Here is a 25,865-nt window from a genome sequence, read left to right on the forward strand (position 1 = left end):
TTATAGCTTTTTCTATGACGCAGTAGGACAGCGACCAGTAAATAACAGTAAAAGTAATACCAGGCTTGTGTTAGTGACCATGTGACTGCCACACAAGATCAAGGGAAGTTAAGTCATTCCTTTTAAGACTAAATGACATCAAAGATTACTGCATCTGCTGTAATTCCAGTGTCAGTGGGGAAAAGAATATCAAGCGAGAGGGGGAAAGAGGAAGAGTAAAACGTTGTTTGCAGGAGGTGATTTATGTGTGGGTGAGTCTGTGTTTGCATTTTTGTTAGTAGTAGTCTGCTTGTACTGTTGACAAAGCATGCAGAGTCAGATAAATGACTAAGCTGCATGACTGTAGGTTGGGGGTGGGGGGCTGCTGAGAGAGCGAGAAGGAGTGGGTGGGGCGGGGTAGTGACAAGAATGAGTGAGATACGAGGTTGACAAAAGGGGGAAAGAGAAAGGGGAGAGAGAGGGAGAAGGAAAGAGCAACTGAGCATCCTCATCCCCCAGCAGAAGGAAGAGGAGGCTATTAGTCAACGCCCTGCTCTGACTGAAAGAGCAGCTCAGCAGCCTCATGCCGTTCATCCCCACTGAGCAGCAAACAGAAGGATGCCACTCAGCAGCCTGACCCTTAGGCTGAGATTTGCTGGATTTGCTTTTCAAAATGGTGAATGTGTTTCAAATGGAATGATTGGGAATCCTTGTAAGCTACAGGGGATCATCTGATACCTGTCAGTTCATCTGCAACAGGACTTTGTGGGAAAGAGGTCAAGTTTGACAGACAAAGTTGGGGCTGCTGTATCTGTGTGTCGCAAAAATTCAGCTTTTCCTGCATGGTACCTGTGAGCATCTGGGAGCACCATGGGCTGCACCACCAGCGTGGTTCTCTTGGAGGTGCTGCGTTCCATCCTTGAGAGAAATTGTGGCTACATCAAGGGGGAGGTGGAGCTGGTGGTTCTGGAGGAGCAAGTGGAAACATCAAGTCTAAGGGGATCTCAACTGTGGATTCCCACCAGCACACTGGTAACTACCACTAAATATTAGTCTTGTGTTTAGGTATATTTTCCAAGAAGTCAGTAACACAGTCAGCATATTAACCATCATCAAATAAAAAGCAAATTGATCATTAACTGCACTTAATACTTATTTATCAGTAACTAATAACAACACAATAATTAATGTTTACTAACTGGTTAATAACTGGCCAGCAAATAATCTGTCCAGTGTAGTTGGGTGAAAAATGTTTGATCTGCTGAATTTTAAGTTTGCTCACTTACAAAGGAATAAGCAGTCTATTTTTATGATAGTTTCATTTTATTGGACAGGAACAGAATATCAACCAAAACCCTGAAAAAAAAAACTCACATTACCAAAGAGCTCTCAAAGGATGTCAGGGACAAGATTATAGACAAGCACAAGGCTGGAATTCTGGAATTTGGCTACAAGACCATCAGAAAAAAAGTGTGATGAAAAGAACACAGCTGTTGGTGCAATTATTTGAAAATGGGAATGGAATCAAAATAGCCATCATTTGATGATCATGAGAAAGGTGGTGCATTAGCCCAAAACTATAACATTACTAAGTACCGGTACTAAGGATTAAGGACGACATCACTGCATTGAGAGGCCAGTGGATGCGGCCATTTACTGTGAAATCTTGGGCGAGAACTTCCGTTCCTCAACTAGGACACTGAAGATGGGTCATTGATGTGTCGTCCAGCATGATAATGACCCAAAACATACCACTAATGCAGTCTTTCTATAACAGAAGTCAAATATTCTCCAGAAAGTTCTTCCCGTATGTGTTGCAGAGGTTCCCATAAATGTGTGGCACTTGTAGGTTGCTTTGCTTTTACTCTTCTGTCCAGTTCATTCCAAACCATCTCGATGGGGTTTAAGTCTGGAGACTGTTTTTAAGCTTACCATCTTGTTCTTTTTTCCTGAGGTAATTCTGGCATAGCTCAGACTTATGTTTTGGGTTATTGTTTTGCTGTAGGATGAACCCCTGACCAACTAAGCGCATACCAGAGGGACCACCATTGCGTGGTGCTGCAGAATGCTGTGGTAGCCAGCAAAGATGGGCGCGTTACTGTAATCTGATTACTTTTTTCAAGTAACGAGTAAAGTAAGGGTTTACTATTGCAAAAACGGTAATTAGATTACCGTTACTTTCCCGTAGGAACGCTGCGTTACTAAAACCGTGATTTTTTTGCGAGAATGTCTCACGACAGTGACGTAAGCGAGTGCGCCGTTAGTGACAACAGCTGTCTGCAGATCAACAATGGATCACATATCGATTGTGGGAGAGAGTATGAGCGTGCAGCGTTTAAAGCGTGGAAGTACTGACCTTACTTTGAGTTTGATTCCATAAAAAGTGACAAAAACATTAGCGTCCATTGTGCGTGGGAAGAAAACTTCTTTTTACAGCGAAAAAAACCCCTAAACTTCCAAGCAAGCACCGGGTGCGCCATGACGTAATGGGAAACTCACAGAGAAAGTCGCGGATTCTTCAACTGACCGCGGCACACCTGCACCAGGGTAAACCTCCGCCTACCGTAGTCCTGCTTTACAGGTGAAAATAGAGCAACAGCACCGCTGAGTCTTTGACTTTATTTATTTTCTGCTGTGTTTTACTTGCATCTATTTGAAAGAGTGAGTGTAAACACAAAAAATATTTTATTTTATGTGCTGGAATGTGCAGAAAATAGGTTTAAATGTTAAACTAATTTATTCAAGTCAGAGAATGTTGCATATAATAAAATTTTTGCTTGATGTATAAAGTTAAAAGATTAAAACTGATAAAACAAGTTTAAAAAAAAGAGACTTTTCCATTTGATTACATTTTGTATGATGGATTATGTAGAAAAAGTAGAATTGGGCTGAAAGATCTATCACTTTATCACCTCTTCAGGTTGTAAATCGTGTTTTTAAAAAGTAACTAAGTAACTAAGTAATTAATTACTTTTGAAAATAAGTAATCAGTAAAGTAACAGTAATTAGTTACTGATTACTTTTTTCAAGTAACTTGACCAACACTGGTAGCCAGGCTCTCCAGTGTATCCTTTGAAAACCACGGATCTTCATGTGATCACCCCAGCTAGTTGCAGGAGCATTGACTGAATACTTCTGTCCTTGGGACTTGGATAAAGCTGGGGTAGCCTACATACTGAGCACAGCTTAACCGCCCCGAAGTTGGTGTTAGCCTAACTTCAAGTCAGCAGACAACAGAACTATCTAGTTCAACTTGGCAGAGGTGTTTTAAGAGGGCAAGAACTGACAGATGACTGTGATGACAGGGGTGTATATGTGCAGGCAGGTCCCAGGTGTCATTGCAGATCCATCCATCCATCCATCCATCCATCCATCCATTTTCTTCCGCTTTATCCGGGGCCGGGTCGCGGGGGCAGCAGCCTAAGCAGAGAAGCCCAGACCTCCGTCTCCCTAGCCACCTCCTCTAGCTTATCCAGGGGAACACCAAGGTGTTCCCAGGCCAGCCGAGAGATATAATCTCTCCAGCGTGTCCTGGATCTGCCCCGGGGCCTCCTCCCGGTGGGACATGCTCGGAACACCTCACCCAGAAGGTGCCCAGGAGGCATCCTTGTCAGATGCCCGAACCACCTCAGCTGGCTCCTTTCGATGTGGAGGAGCAGCGGCTCTACTCTAAACCTCCCGGATTGCTGAACTTCTCACCCTATCTCTAAGGGAGAGGCCAGCCACCCTTCGGAGGAAGCTCATTTCTGCCGCTTATGTCCGCAATCTCGTTCTTTCGGTCACTACCCACAGCTCGTGGCCATAGGTGAGGGTAGGGACGTAGATCGACCGGTAAATTGAGAGCTTCGCTTTTACACTCAGCTCTCTCTTCACCATGACGGACCGGTGCAGGGTCTGCATCACTGCGGCCGCAGAACCAATCCATCTGTCGATCTCCGACTCCCTTCTCCCATCACTTGCGAACAAGACCCCGAGATACTTGAACTCCTCCACTTGTGGCAGGAACTCATCCCCGACCCGGAGTGGACACTCCACCCTTTTCCGGCTGAGAACCATGGCCTCAGATTTGGAGGTGCTGATCCTCATTCCCGCTACTTCATACTCAGCTGTGAACCGTTCCAGTGTGAGCTGGAGGCCATCACCCGATGAAGCCAACAGAACCACATCATCCGCGAAAAGCAGAGATCAGTTTCTGAGGCCACTGAAGTCATAGCCCTCCGCCACTTGGCTGCGCCTAGAAATCCTGTCCATAAAAATTATGAACAGAATTGGTGACAAAGAGCAGCCCTGGCAGAGCCCATCACCCACCGGGAACGAGTCCGACTTATTGCTGGCAATGCGAACCAAGCTCTTGCAACGGTTGTATAGGGATTGAATGGCCCGTAGCAATGGGCCAGACACCCCATACTCCCGTAGCATTTCCCACAGGACACCCCAAGGGACACGGTTGAATGCCTTCTCCAAGTCCACAAAACACATGTAGACTGGTTGGGCAAACTCCCATGTGCCCTCAAGTATCCTTGAGAGGATAAAGAGCTGGTCCAGTGTTTCGCGACTAGGACGAAAACCGCATTGTTCCTCCTGTATCTGAGGTTTGACTAGCAGACGAACTCTGGTTAGTCATTGCAGATCATCTGCATTACAAGCTTGAACAGATTTGTCTTCAGCCACAACATGCGGAGGCATTATATGCCATACTATGTGTTGTAACAAGTGAATTGACTGAAAGGACACCTAAGAGCTACATCTCAGACTCATTTATCATGCTAACTCAATTAGTATAGTCAATATTTATGTTCAATTAGAAGACGACTCAATAAAAAAATCAATAAATACAAACAGAAGCTGGAACTAAGAACTGAAGACTCAAAATACAAAGGAAATCTAATATATATAAATAATAGAATCAAAATATAAAAAATAACTAAAAACCAAACAGAGAATACCTTATAGTAAAAGAGAATTCAAATTCCAAAAAACTCAGAACACTGGGTCCCAGACCTAGGACCTGAAATAGTTTTGCAAGTTTGCACAATGTCCTCTGGACAGACAAGACCAATAATGCACAGTGCCACTTAAAGAAAAGCAAACAAAACATAACTGCACAAACATTGAGTCACATTAAGCCCAGCTTTAGTTTTCGTGTGATGCAGAATACCCAGCATCTTATTATTACCCCCTTATCTTATTAGGTTACAGATTGAAGACTGAATGAAACTCAGCTACTAGTTTAATTTAACCTCATTCTGAATTGTTGTTGACTGTTATAGACAGTGGCAAAATGTGTTTTAAATCTGTGTATGACATATAAGATCAGTCTGAAGGGGAAGTTTCACTTCTTTTCAGTCAACACCCTCACACTTTGACTCCCCAGGCTAACTGTAGCTCTCAAACATTATGTCAATCTGGCCTTATGCAATACTCCACAGACTCTTGTGATGTGCTGTGTCTTTATATGTATATGTTTGTGTGTGTGCACATGCACATGTGTGTGCGTGTATATATATTCCCCTCAGGAACTTTGTGAAAGGCTCACATGTCGTAATTGGTTCAAGCTGAATAAAAGCAAGTGGAGACTATCCCACTCCACTTCCTCCTCCTCCTCTGCTTTTTCTATGATTTTTTTTTTTTTTACAGGCTCTTACGGAGATGGGCCTATAAACTGATTTGCAATCCCTTCAAACACACATTCAGAGCCAAAGTCACTTGTGGTGTGACTGTTATGGTATCCGTGATACCCTGTGGAAGTGTATGAGAGTGCTCCAGAGATGTGGGTGAATGAAGCAGAATGACCTCAGTGCAGCCAGTCTATTGACAAGGGGCTGATTATTATACTGAGCTGGCGTCACCGTCACTGCAGCCTCCGTAGGATGACAGGGACACAGCAGTCAGCAGTGCATAAGACCAAAGGACAGCCAAGTCTCTAACATGCATTAGATTCAGTGTACAGTAAATGTTTTACCTCAAACTCTCCTGTTGAAGACAGTTGTTTTGCCCATTTTACTTCACCTAAGCTTTGAGGTTTAAAGGGAAACATCAGAATCCAGTGTTTTCAATATATTGTTTATTTTAAAGGCTTTCACATGCATTGCCTGTTTTGCTACCTCTTTTTGTCTTTTTGTTATCAGTACAGCTGCTTTTTAAAAAGTCGCCTGCTAGGTGGGCTTTCAGGTCACTCTATATTACAGTTTCTGCAGCTTTTGTGGTAGGAACCTACCTACTTTCCACTGCGACTGTCTTTCTGTTTGTCTGTCTTCATAGATATTTCATTGTGTCTTCATACGTGAATGAAAATAACTTGCAAAGCATTGTAAGCCAAAAGTTTTGTTCCCACTCAGTTCATAAAGTTTCTGTTTTCATAGTCAAGCTTGCCAAGTCCTTGTTTAGAGTGTTGACATGCTAGCATTTGGTAATAGAAATATCAGTAGTTTATAAATAAACTCAAATATTCAAGTTTAGTATTATAAATGTGTCCAATTTATGGTGGTAAGTTTTTAGGATTTGAGGCAGCTCAATGCTTGCTTACAACAAACCAGCCGTTAACCAGACCCTTGTTCACATCTTTTTGAGTTACGGTAAAGTAGATGTTAAATATTCTTAGCATTTCTTCAGTGGGAGTGCAAGTGACTTCAAACATACGGTTCCCATAAACTTACAGGAGCAGCCTCACAAGAAACAATGCAGCTAGCTTAGCAGCGTCATACCAGAATGTCACCAGTCTTCTCCCTGGTGGTATTGGGGAAAATTACTACGTGTGCAAAAATTGGTGTATCCGGTCGTTAAGTGATGACGTGACAAATCCTACTTCTGGGCCTAAAGTAGTCTGCGTTTAATATGGCTTTTGTGTTGTTAACATGTTTAATGTTTTGTATTTTCTTCTATTTAATCTCAAAAAGCTCCTAAAACAGTCAGTGATCACTGTTGACCTCCCTCGGCTTTTATTACCGCTAATCATTTATTTAAGATCAGTTTTTAAAACCTTAGGCTGTAACTACAGCCCAGCCCATGCAGCAGTATATGAATGACTAACCTCGTATTGTGGATGGATTATCTCAGTTGTTCTCCTGGCTGAAGTTTGGTCCTTTTACAGCATCCTGCCATGCGATTACATTTGTACCTGACCACGAGAATACTCACGTTAACTTTTATCGAGTGGAAAAAAAGTTAGCTTGTTTATATTATGCTAACATAGCTGTGTCGCTAGCGATCACGTAGCACATCATTATATACCAGCTAGTCCAACTTCAGTAACCCTGCAAACGTCACTGCTGTTTTCTGTCTTCATTTATGTTGGAAGTGATAACAGAGCTGTACGTTTTAATTTGTTTCCAAAACTCCGCAGTCAGGGCATGCTATATTGTGTTTAGATAGAAGCTAGCAAGCTAACTTCCTGCTAACTTCTAACGCCGTTAAATGTCATAAATTCCGTTTTCATGGATGCCTGGATGTTAAACTCAATTGTTACACCTGGTAGAGCAGAACACTGATCATTATTAAAGATGAAAGACAGTTTTTCAACTCTCAGAAATGCCATAGTGATCGTTTGATATATGGACCTGCAGCGGAGTTTAGGCCCAGACACAGCTAGTGACGTCAGACTTAACGACAGGATTCATTGAAAGCTGTCTGGCAGGTGTAATAAAAGTTTAGAAAAACTCTTTACAGCCCAAGTTGTTCGTAGTGTATTTAAAAGTAGAATGGGAGGCAGAGCCTTCAGTTTTCAGGCCCCTCTTCTGTGGAACCAGCTTCCGGTTTGGATTCGGGAGACAGACACTATCTCTGCTTTTAAGATTAGGTTTCACACTTTCCTTTTCGCTAAAGCTTATAGTTAGGGCTGGATCAGGTGACCCTGAATCCTCCCTTAGTTATGCTGCAGTAGGTGTAGGCTGCTGGGGGATTCCTATGATGCATTGAGTATTTCTTCTTCAGTCACCTTTCTCACTCACTATGTGTTAATAGACCTCTCTGCATTGAGTCATACTTGTTATTAATCTCTGTCTCTCTTCCACAGCATGTCTTTTATCCTGTCTTCCTTCTCTCTCCCCAACCGGTCGCAACAGATGGCCACCCCTCCCTGAGCCTGGTTCTGCCGGAGGTTTCTTCCTGTTAAAAGGGAGTTTTTCCTTCCCACTGTTGCCAAAGTGCTTGCTCATAAGGGGTCATATGATTGTTGGGTTTTTCTCTGTATCTATGAAGCGCCTTGAGGCGACTTATGTTGTGATTTGGCGCTATATAAATAAAATTGAATTGAATTGAATTGAATATGCCTTACAATATAAAGCACCTTGAGGCGACTGTTTTTGTGATGTGGCGCTGTATACATAAAATTTAATTGAAAGTTACCCTCCCTATATTTCTGCACAACCACCCTAATTGATATAAACCAGTGTATGAACCACATTTGACTAAAATCCTTCCAGCAGTTACTTGCTCTTTTACTGATGGTTTTGCTGGACCATAATGAAGCTCTTCTGCACCACACCTTATTGAATAATAAATGGTGCACTTTTCCGTTGTTTTTAGAGGAAATAATTTCTCTGCATGCTACATTTCAGCAAGTCTCTTTGAAGCTTGTACAGTTAAAAGAAGTTGTGCAAATGATCAAAGGAAACTGCGGCACAAAAAAGTCTCACACGCTCACACAACTCACACACGCTTGCCTGCCTGTGTGCTACATTTTATTAGGAGCGATGGATCTGAAACTGCAGTGGAGCAATGATGGCCTTTGAAGTCATTCTGACCCATAGCATGTCATCTCCACGCTGTGATGTCCCACCTCCCCCTCTTACAGTCTGTGTGCACTAGGGAGCCATAAATTTACACCTCATGGAGATAATTGGATGAGTTATTAACTGTGTGTGTGTGACTCAGTAAGACTCCATGGCTCATAAACGGCAGTGTGTTTTGGAGTTGTGTGAATTATAGCTTAATGGAGAAAAGAAAGCCTCCAAAATAAAGGATTTGCATAAATTTAGCACAAGTAATTCCTCACTGAAAACTTTAAATGTCATCTTTCTGAAACACAGCCTTCGATGGAAAACGGAGCTGAGCTGAGGCGCCTCTGTTGCTTAAAGATTAAAGGCAAGTGGTTGTCCTCAGAGAGAGTGATGACTGTATGGATAAGCAAGAGGCAACTCAAAGTGTTCCTGAAGCAGCAGGAGAGCGTGTGCTGTATCTGAGACCCGGATAAGGGGGAAGTGTGTTTTTAGTAGACCCTGCTGTGGGTGCCTGCTGCAGTGGATACAGCACAAGAACAGTTCAAAGCAGAGCAAAGCAGCAACGGGGAGTAGAACTTTCTCAATGCAGACTGTTGAAATACTGTAACTGTGACCATTGGCCATGTTTTCATATCAACAGTAGCTTTAGTGTTTTGGAACCAATGTAGGATCCATCTGTAAAACTAAAGCTTGTAGCTTTTATGTGTTCACATCATGAACAAAGTAATTCAGATGCCTCCTTTGAGGTGTTGATCAACCAAACAAATGACAAGCCAACTTTATTTTCTGGCATTTCAAATATGAACCTCAATGACCTCAGTATTATTGAAGTGCACTACAGTATAAGAAGGACAAACAATTTAGAGTAAATGGTAAGGTCTATAATGGTTTGCTGTACAATGCATTTTGATAGCATTGTCTTTTGAGATGAGTGTTTAGGTATTTACTACACCTTATTTTAAAGAGTTAGCCTTTTAAGTGTGTTCGAAATGAAAGTAAGTATAGTATATCTGAGTTATTGCATCTTTTTTCCTACCTTTTTAGGTGGGTTCAGTTTTCAGCTTAGTAGTAGGTGGGGCCGGCGAGTATTTGTGCCTCTTCCGAATGTTTAATGGGGATGTGATTATATTCCCCTCCTACTCACACAAATCACATACTGTACATACAAATGCACACACACACACACGCATACACACACAGCTGTGAGCCCCTCCCACCCTCACAGACTGGAATAGAGAACGGGAGAGAGAAGCTTGACGGTTGCGACTGAGTATAGAGGGAATGTCACTGGACCCTGGCAACACTCTCACAGACTAAAGGCAGTAGCCCAGTGACAGAATCGTCCATCTGGCTATAGGCACAGACAAGACTGATCGCCATGCAGGGACGGGCAGGAAAAACACCCAGAAAGGAGATGGTGATAGAGTCTCCACAGCAGTACAAGAGCCTGGCTGAGATTGAGGCAGATGTGGAGGCAGGGTCACAGGGGGCAACGGTGAGTTGTACTTATGCCATATTTCAGAAATAAATCACAAGTTGTTTTTTTTAAATCTGGAAATTTCTTGCTAAATGGAAGAGATGTGATTGTTACCTTTTAGTGCATAGATTCTTTTTAACAGCTACTTTGAAGATCTTTTTAAAGGCATTTGAAGGAAATTGGAAATAGTAGGTCACACCTCTCCAGAGGGTTGAATGTCAATCTTTTTTAGGATATGAAGCACTTGTGAGTCCTTTTTTTCATGAACTGTTCCTGTGCCTTAGCGAGTTTGAGAAGTTAAATGCAGAGTTGATAGAGAGCTCATTTGTTGAAGAAAATAGTAAAAAGCACCATAGCCTGGGAATGAATTACTTGAAAGTCACACAGTTCACAGCCGCTTGCTGTTATCTTCGATCTCACTGGCAAACATTCAGTTGGAAATTTGAACTGAAGTTTTTTTGCTTGTCATGCTCTTATAGATCCAAGGGACTAAGCTATTTGCACTGTATCATCAAAAGTATTGGTTGGATGAATGTAAATGTAATTCTGTGAGCAGACATTTGTTTATTTTTCTAATGTATTCACTGGATTCAGAGGCTTATCCAAATAGTTTGAATCATGTGTACTTCTAGTGGTCACTTTGAAACCAGAAATCTCAGTTTAGTTTTACAGCTATTAGTGACAGGTCAACACTCAACTGAGCAGTTTAGGAACTGAAATGATGTTGAATCAGTTCCTAACTACTGTCAATACTAGTTTAATCCATACTAAAGCAGGTGCATAGCTATGCTGGGCAGTCAGTGTTTTTGTCAAATACGGATGGATAAAAAAAATTCTGAATGAATCAGTCGAAAAATGACAAATGCAGATCCTTCCACACTGGTAAACTGCATTTTACAATTTAGCACTTAACATCCAGTCGTGCTCTGAGCAGACAGTTGTGTCTAATTTTGTGTCAAGAGGGTAAGAGGAAAACTCTTGATAGAGGTCTTATTGTTGGGGCGCAGATGGCAAGAGGCCAATGGCTTCGGTCACAAAGGCTGTGTGTGACTTGCGTTGGTCTGGTTGATGGTCAGGTTGATAACTTTATCAGTGATTTTGGAGCTAACACAGTTGGGTGGATCTACTTAACATCTTTTTTTAAGTAAATCCAAAAAAACTAGGTGCTGTTACTTGGTGCTATTTAAATAACATTGTGCTGAACTGAATTATGACCATTAAGAACAGAGGTGAAGGAGAGAGTGCGGCAAGGGTGGAGTGGGTGGAGATGAGTGTTGGTGTGTGATCTGTGACATTAAGGATAGCAACAAGAGTGAAAGAGCAGGTTTAAAAGACTGAAGTGTGGTTTGATGGAGGTGGCAAAGTAGTAAATACTCTGCATATGCGAAACATCAGCACTTTAGCTTTATTACAGTGAGTATGTTCATACATTGATGTTAGAATTTGTGTTAAATCTGCAAACTTAGCCTTTTCTTCTTTTTTGCACACAAGGCATAACTTTTTTTCACTGAGGTGTCTGTTAGTGACTTTGCTTGGAAAACCCCTTCTTTTCTTCATTCTCATGTTTTACTTCACAATACTTGGCAGGTATCCTAGTAAAATGGAGTTTAAAAACAAAGGCAAACCTATAGTTTTAAGCTTCAGTTCCCACACAGAAAACATAGTATAGCTACTTAATCTAGCTACAAGGGCTGAAACTGCAAAAGGGCACTCAAATACATTTTTGGCCTTAATGTGTAGAGAAATGTAGCTGTTCAGAACAGCTATTTCCTTGTAATTAACTGGTTCTGTAAACACAGAACTGTGTCTTGGTTTAGTCTAATATCCACATCCACAGAGATGGCGTGTATCACTGGTGAACATCAGACTTTGTGAGGGAGGACATGTGGGGGGGAACCCCTTGGGTCTTTTCTGTGGTATGTTACAGCTGATGTCTGCAGTGACAATACAGCATGGTCTACTTCTAAGTTAAAACTCCTGGTCAGGGTGTATCTTCCTCCTGTTGAGGTTTTAAATCTGAGCTCAGCCCACTGTGACTGGTACAGTGACACACACACACACACACACACACACACACACACACACACACACACACACACACACACACACCAGTGTCTCCTACCGTAACCCACATTCACTGCCATCTCTGTTTCTGTTTCTACATCTGTAGCTTTCAATCAGTAATGCTGTGAAAGGACAATGGCAACTTGTTGTCCATGCACTGTGACAGATTTCCTTTTGTAACTTATCTCACAACCCGTGCAATAATAATACCCTTGACAACTCTACAGTAAAAGACTGCCATTAAGGTTGTGCGCTTATGCTGTAAATGACTACGACAAAAATGTGAAGAGCTGGATTAATTCAGTCATCTGTTCCTTCAGGTAAAGCCAAAGATCATTGAGCCTCTGGATTATGAGAATGTGCTCCTACAGAGGAAAACTGAGATCATCAGTGATGTTCTCAGAGACATGCTGCAGTTCCCCACAGACGACTTCCAGGTAAGAAAAGTGAGAGTTCTGAAAGCCATGCTGCACTACCTTTTAGGGAAATGTAGAGAATCCATAACTGTGAGCTGGTAAACCAAGTACAAAGAAGTATAGTAAGTATGTATAAACAAGTATGTGTCATACATTGGATTTTTACTGTATTGTGTACACTGTCTGTACAGCATCTACATCTGCTGCTTCCATTCAAAAGAGCTTAAAGAATGCATCAACATGACATCACAGTAGTGCTGAGATTGATGTTAGATTGGCCTGTTCCCACTTTTGGAACAAGTCATGCTCAAATAATTGCCACTTGTCAATCAGTCTCCTTGGCAATAAACCAAACTTTATTCTTTTCTTACTGTACAATAAATTTGACAAAAACACCAAACCAACAAAGAAGAGATGAAAACAAACACAACCATGGGGCACACTACTGTGCTGGACTCAAACCCACATATACTCTCCTGCTGGATTAATGTGGCTTAATCCATGGCTAAAATGAATCTCTAACAGAGACACCATTTCTTCCTATTTGAATAAATTTGGGTAAAATGTATAGTAATTAATTACATGAAAAAGACATTTTATGAGCAGTTTTGTACAGGCTCACTGTCTCATGTCAATGCCACATACAGTAAAAAAAAATAAATTAATTAAAAATTCATAGCAACAATAGTATGTGGTGGGAAATCTACAGTCTACAACTCCCCTCTGGACTCTTTCGTAATCAGTAGATGATGGGTGGGTTTCATTACAAGGCCGTCTGCAGTGTATAGTGATTAGTGAATGTGTGTGTGTGTGTGTGTGTGTGTTTTCATGGTCTCGCCCAGTATGTCCATCTAACCTGCCATATGTTTTACATCACTGGGCCCATAGAGAAGGGAGGGAGCTAGCCAGACATGTGGGTGTAGCATGTGCACGTGCTGCACAGATTAACACATATGAGCACACGCCCACATTCACATTTATCAGCCTGCTAAGAATGCTGGTCTGTATCTCTGCATGCACATACGAGCAGAATACGGTAATGCCTGTATTTTAAAAACAACAAAATTAAATGGGATTACGTGAAAATGGTACTTTCATGGGCAGTTTTGCAGATCTCCAACTGTCACCTTACTGGTACCTTCAGTTTCCAAAGAAGAAGGTTGACCTCAGGAGACTCTCTTCTTACCCTTTACCACTCTGGCCTCTGTGATCTCTATGCCCTATAAGTATTTAAATTTTGTCTGTCCTCCTGCATTAGTGCTGTGGGAACACACTCCTTTGGTCTGGTGGAAGTCATCAAAGCCCTGTTTTAATGACTGTGAAAGGAATGATGTTAACTGGCTGCCAGCAGTTCCTGCTCACAGTCAAAAATGTAAATTTAGCCACCTTTAAAGAGCAACTTGTCCTTTATGCTTGTCTATACATTATGGATGTTACAGCAGCAGATGGATATTTTGGGAACTATATTTATAATATTTCTCTGTATTAATATACTGTATTGTCTTTCCAAATCATATATAATCCATTAATAAATCCATAGAGAGAGAGTAGAGTCATAGAGGAAATGAAGCTGAACAGTTGAAATATCAGTCTGAATAATCTGAATTTTCCACATTATAAATATAAGAACTATATTGGACCTTTATGCAGGATTACACACAGGAAGATTCAAGTGAGCCCAGTTTATCTATTGGCATACCTTTGATGGCTGATGTGAACGTGAGCTGGTCAGACATGCTTGCTAATGGAGGAATGAAGAAACTAGGTCATTGTGCCACAGCTGCATACTCATCTTTGTGGTTTGAGCAGAAAAACAGAAGACTAAGTGGTAGCACAACCTCCAGTAGCTTGAAAGTCTTGCCAGTCTTTTTCTGGCCTGAGGTGCTTTTTGCTCCTTTGCTTTGGATTATCACTCGTCATCTGTGTCTGGATGTCTCACTCTAATAAGGCTGGCAAAGATGAATTAGGTTGGAGTAACGTTTGGCTGCCATAAATCCTCTGTAGCAGAGGATTTCTCTGAGTAATCATTATGATTCCTTTCACTTCATTATTAAAATGCATTTTTAATATTGTCCAAGTTTACCAAGCTACTTTCAGCTGCTCCCTTATTCACAAGGGGTCAGCATAATGGCTAGCTCAGCACATTTCATTTGGCACTCTTTTACACCGGATGCCCTTCCTGACACAGCCCCCCTGAGGGATTGGATGATCTGATATCCTCGTGTTGGTGTTGTTCCCAGACCATCATGAAAATGTTGTTCCAGGTTCAACATTGCAAGTGACCAATCACATTGTTGTGACGTTATTCCAAGCCATTCGTGCATTTATGAAATTCCAATGTTGCAAGGACAATATCAATTCTGCTTACTGTTTATTAAAGGGTTACGGTTAGGGTTAGGGTTAGGGTCAGGGTCTGTTGATCGGCGGACAGAGGCGGTTTCACGCAGCTTAAGTACAGTTTTTTGTTTTACGCCAGTTTTTCCCGAAGTTGCAAAACTATGACGTCACAAAATTCTGATTGGTCACTTGCAATGTTGATCCTGGAACAGCATTTAGTATGATGATCTGGGAACAACACCAACACAAGGATATCAGATCAACCTGAGGGATTTGTGTCTCCTCTGTGGATCAAACCGGGGATGCTCACTTGTTAGGGAAATGTGTAAACCAATACACAGTGGAGCCACAATGAAGTATAATACGATCATCCATATGAAATAAAAAAATCACAGAGGCATAGGAAGTAGCTGCCACTATGCTGTAGGGTAACTGAGCACAGCAGTGAACCTTCTTGGCTCTAAGGAGGCCAGAATGTTGCCTACCTTCTTTTGAAAAAGAGTACAAAGAGAAGCCCCCAATAGGGATCAATAGTTCAATAGTTCAAACAAGAGTAAAGTGAATTTTTGGTCTTATAAAAACCTAAACCTAGATATGCTGTGCCAACCTCATTTTCAGGCCTGCCTTCTGTGTCTCCCCTCAGATCTCCACCCTGCAGCGCCAGGGCCGGACTCTGTTTTCCACTGTGCCAGAGACTGCAGAGAAAGAAGCTCACTCACTGTTTGTCCAAGAGGTAAAACTAATACATATCTGGATGCAAGCCTGCTTTGTCCGTTATTTATCACTCAACCGCACCACCATGATTTCACCTTTCAGCCAAAAGTAGGCATCCAGATTGTGTATCTGGATTTCACTCTTTGAAGACTCATCAAAGGGGGCTTGTATTTTCAGATACAAATCCATGCAGGGACATACTCTGATTTGTTTGTGGCAGGTTGGCAACGAGAGAGCTAATTATATTTCAGTCAAATCTAAGTGAAAAAGACAAATGTTATCTGACCACTAGAAACAAGTCATACCATGTGTGCTGGAATTTTTTTCTGCTCCCCTTCAGATGAACTTCCATTCATGTTCCCCGCCCTTACATGCTTGCTAACAGTCCAGTAGATTGGCCACAGATGGAGCCTATAGTTCATTGGTGGTTCATGTAGTTTCAGAAGAGCTGTGTGTTGAGATTGGTTTGGGTGCAGCCTGATAGAGCCTGATAGGTGATATTCCCCCACAGCTGCAGCCAAGAGTGAAATCATAAGTACATCTGGAGCAGCTGTGCTCCTTACACATGGGATGTTTTGTTTCATAATTTGTTATTCTACATTTTAATGACCCCCTTTTCCCTCACATTTTGTGAACACAGAACTGATGAGCACACATTGAAATAATAAAGCTATGTTTAAACTGCTCTTTACCTCAAAAACATGTTCTTTTATGCTTTGTTATCTTGAATAGCTGTTTTTTTTATTGAATCATGTTCTTTTTCTGCATATTAACTATAAACTTGTATAACAGTGTTTTAATTAAAACATTCAAGTGCTCTGAAAGGATTCATTCTTTAAGTTTACTTTGAATGATTTGATTCTCTGCTAAAATTCTAGGTTTGCTCATTTGAAAAGAAACAAAATGTCGTTGAGTGAAATAAGTATTTAATTCCCCACAACCCAGCCACAGATTGGCTGTGGAACACAGATTACAACCAATCAGTCACACAACACTTGTTGTGTGACTGATTGGTTGTAATCTGTGTTAAAGTATAAAGGAGGGATCTTCTTCCACCAAGGCAGATACCTCGCTGGGTTACTTTTAGGGGAATAGCTGTACTTTAAAAGTTTGTAATGCAGTAAACAGAGGTCAGATGTTATTTGGATGCAAACTATAATGTGATATTTAGAAATACCATATCTCAGTATTGTTTCATAAATGTAGCCAGAGGTAGGGGTGAATTAGTTTTGAGGATCCAAATGTAGGACTCATAGGCAGTCATAAATAAACTTTTAATGCTGATTAGCAATGGGTGTACAAAGTCCAGGAATAAAATGAGGACAAACCAGCAAGTCCAAGTTCGGAAATCATTGGAATAACAATATAAGTAATACTTTGCTACAAGAACACGTAGCAATACAGACGACCCAAGACAGGACAAAGGAAGATACACAAGAAGTGATGAGGGGAGAGGAACCAGGTGATTACTATACTGACTCCTTTTAATCATTGAATGGCCCAAAATCAAAGATATTCCATTTATAAATAGTAAAGTAAGACATTTAGTAAACTAGAGATAATATTTAGTTAGTAAATAACAGAAGAGTGAACAAAGCGTGCATCTGCTGACGCTCCTGCATCAACAGGGCCATCTATTCCCAATTAAAAATAATTTTTGTAATGTTGTTAAACATCTCCATACTTTTCCTAGATTATTTTTTTAATAAATCTAATTACACATCTGTATATGCTTTGTTAAAGAGACCCCTCACCACCTCTTTACTTCATGTACCTGCAGTGTATCACGACCTACAAGTCTGACTGGCACGTGGTCAACTACAAGTATGAGGAGTATGCTGGAGACTTCCGCCAGCTTCCGAAGTGAGTATGCCGGAAGGCTTCTGCTAACAGGTCCATCAGACTGCACGCTCTCAACAGTCTATCAATGCTGCATTCATGTAGCCAATGATAGTGTTACTGACTCTGTTTCAAACACTACAGTGAAATTAATAAAGACAGTATGTAAGTGTTGCTGGTAGAAGGGCACTCCACCACATCTGTTTTTATCATTCTCAGCAAGTCTTGTAAAAGCATGTTGCCTTTATAAGTCTGATTTGTCTTAAGCACACTGCTGTTAGAACAAATCATCTATATACAAATAGCAGATTAGCAAAATTTGTTTAGCTCATCACACTTTGTGTGTGTGTGCCACTTGTTTTGCACATATTCAACTCTGTATATTTTATATATTTTATTATTATTATTATTATTATTATTATTTTTACTATTTACTATTTAATTTGTAAAAATGTGTATACACACACACACACACACACACACACGTAGGAAAATATTTAGTATACACATCCAGAAATGAATACACTATTATATATTGTACATATATTTATTAGTTTCAGGTTGGCCATTCTTGTATTTTGCTCGTTTGTGTTGTTGTGTTTGCACATCTCTGTTGCTTGTGGGGCTCGCACACAAGAATTTCACTCGCATGTGCTGTGCCAGTGTGCCTGCACATGTGATGTGACAATAAAAGTGATTTGATTTGATTTGATTTGCATATATATTCTTACTGTACTGCTTGCCCTATGGTTCTAAAAGCCTCCACAACATATTGTAAATCTCACTGTGTTCAGTGGCACTGCCCTTTGTGTACAAGTCCCAAAGTGTGAACTGGTGCCTCCTGGTGGCACATTACATTATTCTGTAATAACAGAATTTCAGTTTGAAATTGAAGTTACATATTTATAAAAAAAAAAAATCATTTATTTATATTTAAATAAAATGGGAAATACCTGCAACCGGTCGAGGTTGAATAAAATATTTAGGATATACATTTCTTTCTTGTATTTTGGTTAGAGTGAAGATTTAAGATTGGGTGGCCCTATGAGATTTGGGAATGGCTATTTCAATCAAACGCTGGATTCTCTTTTGGTGGTTCTAAGCTCCACAGTAAAAATAGAACACTTTCGATGTTTTCCTACCAAGGAAAAGTAGAACTATTCTTGGATAGCTGTTGCCCAATGGCATCATAACAAAAAGAAAATACCACAATGCATATGTGCCCTTGGATGAGCCTTTACTTCACAAAAGAAATGAGTATTACAGATGTATGTCATGGTTAAGACATTGCAGAGTAACAGCAAGCTGGTTTTGGCACTGTTTATAGTTCTAGTTCCCCAGAGCCACTGGTGTTTGAGCTAGAGTAGAGAAACAGCTGCCGATTTCATCAACATCTTGCTAGAAGAATTACCTTACAAGATGTGGCTGAAGTGGTAGTGAGGTTATCAATGTGCTGTGGGGATAAAGGTTAGTATAGTTCATTAAAACTAAACTAAAGAGTTAAACATTCATTGAGTGTTTAACTTCAAACTTAATAGTCTCAGAGTTGTAAAGTAAAGTAAAGTGTGCGTGTTAGTCCCCATAGGGAAATAGTTCCTCTGCATTTAACCCATTCACCCAGTGAAGCAGTGGGCAGCCACCAGTGCAGCGCCCGGGGAGCAGTGTGTAGGGACGGCACCTTGCTCAGGGGTACCTCAGGGTAGCCGTTCAGTGGAGTCGAACCCCCGACCTTCCGATCATGGGGCCACCACTCTACCTACTGAGCTATCCCTGCCCTTGATTAATGAAAACATTCTTGGCAAATGCTTTCGCTTTCGTCCGTCTTGCGCCGGTCCAAGAATTTGCCCCAAACATATGTAAGAGTTCTTACATATGTTTGTGAGATGGTTTAACATGAAATTGAATTAAGTGAGCCAAGGCTGAATTATCTTTTCCCAAACTTTTCAGTAAGGTATTGAGACCTGAAAAACTGGTGGCTCATGTGTTTGAGGTGGATGAAGATGTGGAAAAAGATGAGGTAAGATGACTAATTCCAGACTCGTCTTCAGCTGCTTGTTCCCATAGTTTCTTTGTGATCCACTTCTGCTCCTGTAAGATACAGAGCTTATAAGTGTGACTTTGCATTCTTCCTTTAGGACTGACCAAACGCTCTTCAAAGAAACTCAAATACAAGGAAGTGTAACAGAGCGCACTTAGCTTTTAATTTATTACTAAACATTGTATTTGTTTAGTTTCAGTACTCTTTTACAAGCTAAATGTCTTTACTGCTCTAGATCCACACTGTTTGTAGCATTCAAAGGCACATCTCTTCCCAATAATTATGACACTTTAACAACGATTTCAACTTTGGACCTTAATAGGCGCACAACAGCACTGTTTATCTTAATGTGTGTACAGGTTCTTACTATACTGGTGGGGACCAACAGCCCTTGTGGGGACTAAAATTCAGGTCCCCACGGGGTTGAAGGCATCAGTCCAAAAACAAAACATCCACAAAAACACTGGAGCACAGGGAGAAGTTCATAAACAGTTCAGGAGGCCGACCCGGAGGACGAGCAGTTCAGGGGGCTGACCGCACAGCAGAGCCGTCAGCGGACACAAGGTGCTGAAGCAATTCCTCTGACCCTTCAGCGATGGCGGACGGCTGAAGCGGCTCCTCGGGCCCTCTAGCGATGACGGACGGCCGAACGGGCCCCTCGGACCCTCCTGCGGAGACAGACTGTCCAACGGGCCCCTCGGACCCTCCTGCGGAGACGGACTGCCCGACGGGCGCCTTGGACCCTCCTGCAGAGGTAGACTGCTGAACGGGCGCCTCGGACCCTCAGCGGTGGCCAACACAGAACCAACAGGTGCAGAGACTGATCAGAACCAGCAGGCACAGCTGCTGAGCAGGTGACACTGGAGACTGAGCTAGCGGCTGCTGCTGAGCCGGGCAGAACATCCTCCGGTGGGCCGGGCAGCGAAGCAGTTGTGGCTGGGTGAAGGTGTAGCGTATTGATGATGAAATTCCGTACGAGCGGGTGAAGCGCATCCAGTAGTCAGGGGATCCTGGAAATGAATCGCTGTAGCCTTGTTTCCACAGCGTGATGAAACTCCTTTCCCTCATGATTGAGCCACAGTTGAAAGAGTTTCTCCACGGAGTAAATAATGTCACGGCAAAGGTCTTCTGGTTGAATGCCGCTGGGTCCATGTTGGCTGGTTTGTGCTGTCACGGCTAGCAGGGCAAGCCGTGTGAGTTTTAATAGAGGACCCAAGATGCAGGCAGCTTCAGATGCGAGTGAGCTTTATTAATAAGGATGGACACACAAACCAGAATGTAGCAGGCACAAAACAAAACCTAAGAGCACTTAAACTGGGAAAACTAACCTGAACCCAGAACAAAGACACCTGGAGACTCGGGAAAGCAACACAGACAAACCAGCAACAGGCAGCAGAACACACAGGGCTTAAATACTCTCAGGAGTTATCATGGGATAGAAGACAGGAGGGGAACACACCTGGTCACGGCTAGACACAGATGTAAAGCTGAGAACACTCACATGAGACAGAGACCTTCAGAATAAAACAGGAAACTGACAGACACAGAACTTAACAGACAGATTCACGAGCAGACACTGTGACACCATGGATAGACAGAGGGAACACAGAGAAGTGGGAGCAGGTAGGCACAGAACAGAAACCTAGCAAATGGCAAACCTTAACAAAAGACATAACCAGAATAAACAAGAACATAGAATAATATAAGGAAACACAAAACACTGAGTCATCAGACTCAGGACCATGACAAAATGTGGTTTTAGTGTCAGGGTTACGATTGGGTTATGGTTAGGATTAGGGTAAGGGTTAGAGTTAGGCATACATTTTTGATGGTTATGTCAATGAGATATCCCCACAAGGATAGCAACACCAGACAATTTTTTTATTTTCCCCTTAATCTCCTCCTCCAGGACACAGCCTCTCTGAGATCTCAGAAAGGAGGAGTGTCTAAGCATGGCTGGCTTTTTAAAGGCAACGTCAACGGTGCAATCACTGTTACAATGCGGGTGAGTACAGCAGACTGAAAATGACAGAAATTTACATTTTCTTTGTTTATATATACAGTCCGGATTAGAAGTTTAAGACCACTTGAAAAATGACAAAAAATTATATTTTGAATGGTTGGATATAGTAGAGCTTCAATGTGCAACAAGAAGAAATGGAAGTGAGACAAAACATTTTTGAGCATGCAATTTATTGAAAACCAGGTTGAGGTGGGACGCAGTAAAACGGTCATTTGGAATTTCTTAAATGATTCTGAGGGTTAAGGAACAAAAACGTCAAGTGGAAGATCAAAAAACATTTTGTCTTAAGATCCAGCCATGATGTTTTTGTATATAAAAAAATCACATTTTATATATATCAAAGCACTTTAAATTGTAAGGAAGACCCTACAAAATACAAATATAACAGAGAAAACCCCAACAATCATATGAGCCCCTCTGAGCAAGCGCTTTGGCGACAGTGGGAAGCAAAAACTCCCTTTTAACAGGAAGAAACGTCCAGTGCATAATGACGGTTCAGTAACCCTACCGAACTACTTTTCCCTGCATCCTTTTTTCCCCTGTGAACATATGGAACTCAGATTAGTCTTTGTGTGTGATAGCTCAAAACTTTGCTTACTTTTTCAGTTTACCCACAAGCTTTCCCATGCTCTCTCTCCGTTCTTTAGTATTTTTTAGAGAAAATTAGTCCATTAGGAATGTTAACATTCTTTATTGTCATCATAGTCCTTCAAGAGGAGGTACTTCCATCTGGCTCAGCTGGGGGATGGGTCTTACAACCTCAACTTCTACAAGGATGAGAACACCTCCAAAGATCCCAAAGGAACCATCTTCCTTGACTCATGCATGGGAGTTGTTCAGGTAATGGTGAGCTGTGGTGGTGGTAGTGATGGTGGTTAAACTGAATGCAGCAAAAGGAAAGTTAGCATTCTGTTAGCTGTCCACTGGAAACAAAAAGATTAAAACCACTTTTACAGAAGCTGTGTTTGTGTTTCTTCTCTTTTAGAACAGTAAAGTGCGTCGATTTGCCTTTGAGTTGAAGATGCAGGATAAGAGCACATTTCTGCTGGCTGCAGACAGTGAAGCAGAGATGGAGGAGTGGATCACTACCCTCAACAAGATTCTCCACAGCAGCTTTGAACAGGCCATGCAGGAGAAAAAAAATGGCGATCTGAATGATGGTATGTATTTTTTAACACTTTGTCTGAATTATTTATATGTTTTATTGTCTGCCTGCCTTGTGTTTGTAATTGCATTTGTTTTCATCTGATTATATTTTTTGAAGCTTGCTGCACCTGTGGGATTCTTCGATTTGCTGAAATGTACTTCTTTAACTTTATAACCCATGTTTTTACTTCCTTTCAGTTATCCTTCTGAATACAAGAGACCAATGCATTACTATGTTTTATGCAGCAGCCACAGCTAACAGACCTTATGTTGATCTCTCCAGCAGATGAGGAACATGGAAAAACAGAACTTTCCACTGGAGATTTTCAAGAAACCTTTCAGGTATCTTGTTAGTCCATCAGAAATAATATTAATGGTTGGCATGTACAGTACCAGTCCTCATACTGTGGATGTATACTGAATTTTTGATGTTTGAGAGATCACTTGGAGCCTGTCTGTATTGTAACTATGGCCTGACCATTAGGCCAACTGTTTCAAGGATCCAGGCCTCCACATTTTCCTCTTTGTGCTTACCAAGGAAACATCCAATATAATGTGCTAGATCTCTAAAAATGGGATTTAGTAGTCTGGGATCACACTTGAGACTCTAGCACTTGTGACACTATAGCATATGCTATGAGCTCCTCTTTATGGGTGCCGGTGCTGCCTGCCCTTTTGTTGAGTCACGGTGGGGGCCCTGGGCATTGATGGAGATCTTCCTGAATGTTTGGGGATCGGTACGCAGGTGTTTACTGCTTTTTGATCTTCGCTGTTGGTTGTAGCCACTTGGTGTTTCTGGGCTGACTTTAATCTCAGAATTCTGAGATCTGTGGGGATTTCTTTGCCTTAGTTTTATGTGAACAACAACATAGTGGGAGCTACCCAGACCTCATTGTGATTCCCGATTCAGATGGAGATAGAGCTCTTCTCCGATACCCTGAAACACAACTTCAAATAAATCCTAATGGTTTGCTAACACAGAAGGCAAAGCAGTTTTACATTAAGTAATGTCTTAGCATTGCCTTTACAGGTTTTTGCATTGCCCCTAATTTAAAAGCACTGTGTTGTTAGGTACTGTATATGCTGTATAAAATGTATTTAGCCAATGTCAGTTAAATTAAAAATCTTTTGGAAGGATAAATGATCAGAATCGGAATACTTTAATAATCACTAAGGAATTAGGTATGATATTCGTTACGATGATAGTTTTCAATTCAATTCAATTCAATTTTATTTATATAGCGCCAAATCACAACATAAGTCGCCTCAAGGCGCTTCATAGATACAGAGAAAAACCCAACAATCATATGACCCCCTATGAGCAAGCACTTTGGCAACAGTGGGAAGGAAAAACTCCCTTTTAACAGGAAGAAACCTCCGGCAGAACCAGGCTCAGGGAGGGGCGGCCATCTGCTGCGACCGGTTGGGGTTTCAAAAGACGATATAATGGGGAAGTAGATGCAGAACATTGCTACACTGTGCATTTAGTGATATTTCACTAAGAGTCTGCAATATTGGTGAGAAAACCACAACAACCCTCTATGAGAAAGCACTTGGTAATAGTAAGAAGGAAGATCCAAAACTGGACCCAAGGCAAGCTTGGGAGTGAAGCAAAAGAGAAAAGACATACAGTATCAAGAGAATACTCAACTGATGCCACATCTTCAAGATCTCCAGATGTCTAAAATGGACAACATAATTTGTTTGTTACTACTTTATAATTGGAAATGCATTCTTATTTTGCTTTGTTTTTCACAGACTGCCAGAGATATTGAATCTAAGATGAGAAGTGAAGCTCGCCTCAAGCTGTTCACTCTGGACCCTGACACTCAGGTATTGTCTGATTTCTCAGTAGCATCGCTGTGACTGATATTTTTGTTGTGGCAGCAGATAATTTAAGCCTTCTGACAGCAACTCTTATTTCCACAGAAACTAGACTTTTCTGCCATTGAGCCTAATGTGCAACAGTTTGAAGAGAAGTTTGGGAAAAGAGTCCTGGTCAGCTGTCATGACCTGTTGTTTAACCTGCAGGGCTGTGTTGCTGAGAATGATGAAAGGCCAACAACTAATGTATGTATCAGTGAAAACCCAGCAGTCAAATGCAGCTGCTGGATGTGTCTGTATTTGCACACAAACTTTCAGCTTAACAGACAAATATCCTTTGGCAAATGATGGTGAGGTTTAAATCACTTAAGAAGATCACAGACAATTCAGATGACCCACTTGGCTGGCCCCCATCAAAACCCCGCAGTGTTCTCTACCATGGAAACCAGCTTTGGCCTCCTACCATGCATTAGCACCAGTCTGAGGCTGGTTTCCTGTCGTCACTCCAAGGTCTCTGTCTCTGACTCTAACACTCAACGCTCAGCTGGGACAATACAGCCATTAGCTCTTGAGCTGCTCTGAATGCATGCACACACACACAAATGGTGTTGTGTAATGGAAAAGCTTGGTGGAAAGAGTGAAAGGGAAGATAAATTACCTCAATGGTACATTTAGTCTTAATGGAAAATCAGAAGTGCATTAGGAGAATGACTATCCCTTAACCCTGGAGAACCCATGGGGTCAGATCCGACCCCATTGGTTTACTAGGGAAACCATGGGTTCAAATTTGACCCCATGGGTTCTCCAGGGTTAAATTGCAGCTTTCTTTTTACTTTTTTCTTACACTGCATCTCTGTCTCAAAACATTTTCCCTCCTGTCCTCTATCGTCAAAGGTGGAGCCGTTCTATGTGATCCTGTCCCTCTTTGACGTCCAGAACAACAGAAAGATCTCGGCCAACTTCCATGTGGATCTCAACCACCCTTTGGTTCGACAGATGACATCCAGTCATGGTAGTGGATCCAACCAGCAAATCAGTGGCAGCAGTAATGATAGTGTTTTGGAACACAGGTTAGCTAGTGGGCTCCCAGAGGGGGCTGTCCGGTATCCCAAACAGGGTATATTCTCAGTCACCTGCCCCCATCCAGAAATCTTCCTAGTGGCCAGGATTGAGAAGGTCCTACAGGGAGGGATCGCCCATTGCACTGAACCCTACATGAAGAGCTCTGACTCTGCTAAGGTACATTTATATGAAGATGAGGATATGAAGTGTATTTTTCTTGTCTTATGCT

The 25,865-nt window shown here is 41.6% G+C and overlaps 1 protein-coding gene across 5 annotated transcripts in view; it reads left to right on the forward strand.

The window, feature by feature from the left end:
* The first annotated feature begins 669 nt into the window (after positions 1 to 669).
* LOC146681492 (dedicator of cytokinesis protein 9-like) overlaps positions 670 to 25,865 on the forward strand; it is a 53,556-nt gene continuing 28,360 nt past the window's right edge. For 2 of the 5 annotated variants that reach the window (XM_085447969.1, XM_085447971.1), the window contains exons 1-12: positions 9,943 to 10,191; positions 12,558 to 12,674; positions 15,634 to 15,723; positions 17,485 to 17,567; positions 19,491 to 19,560; positions 21,491 to 21,586; positions 22,310 to 22,444; positions 22,590 to 22,764; positions 23,034 to 23,092; positions 24,509 to 24,583; positions 24,680 to 24,820; positions 25,469 to 25,813. In XM_085447969.1, the coding sequence (XP_085304095.1) occupies positions 10,075 to 10,191; positions 12,558 to 12,674; positions 15,634 to 15,723; positions 17,485 to 17,567; positions 19,491 to 19,560; positions 21,491 to 21,586; positions 22,310 to 22,444; positions 22,590 to 22,764; positions 23,034 to 23,092; positions 24,509 to 24,583; positions 24,680 to 24,820; positions 25,469 to 25,813 (1,503 nt within the window). In that variant the 5' untranslated portion in view covers positions 9,943 to 10,074. Of the gene's footprint in view, positions 1,012 to 9,942; positions 10,192 to 12,557; positions 12,675 to 15,633; positions 15,724 to 17,484; positions 17,568 to 19,490; positions 19,561 to 21,490; positions 21,587 to 22,309; positions 22,445 to 22,589; positions 22,765 to 23,033; positions 23,093 to 24,508; positions 24,584 to 24,679; positions 24,821 to 25,468; positions 25,814 to 25,865 lie in introns of those variants that run through there. The other 3 variants (XM_085447970.1, XM_085447973.1, XM_085447972.1) reach the window with 2 other exon arrangements.

Source organism: Copadichromis virginalis, linkage group LG23, assembly GCF_057382275.1.
Source record: "Copadichromis virginalis isolate Kocher_CV1m ecotype Utaka linkage group LG23, C_Virginalis_male_GT1.1, whole genome shotgun sequence".
Lineage (NCBI taxonomy): Eukaryota > Metazoa > Chordata > Actinopteri > Cichliformes > Cichlidae > Copadichromis > Copadichromis virginalis.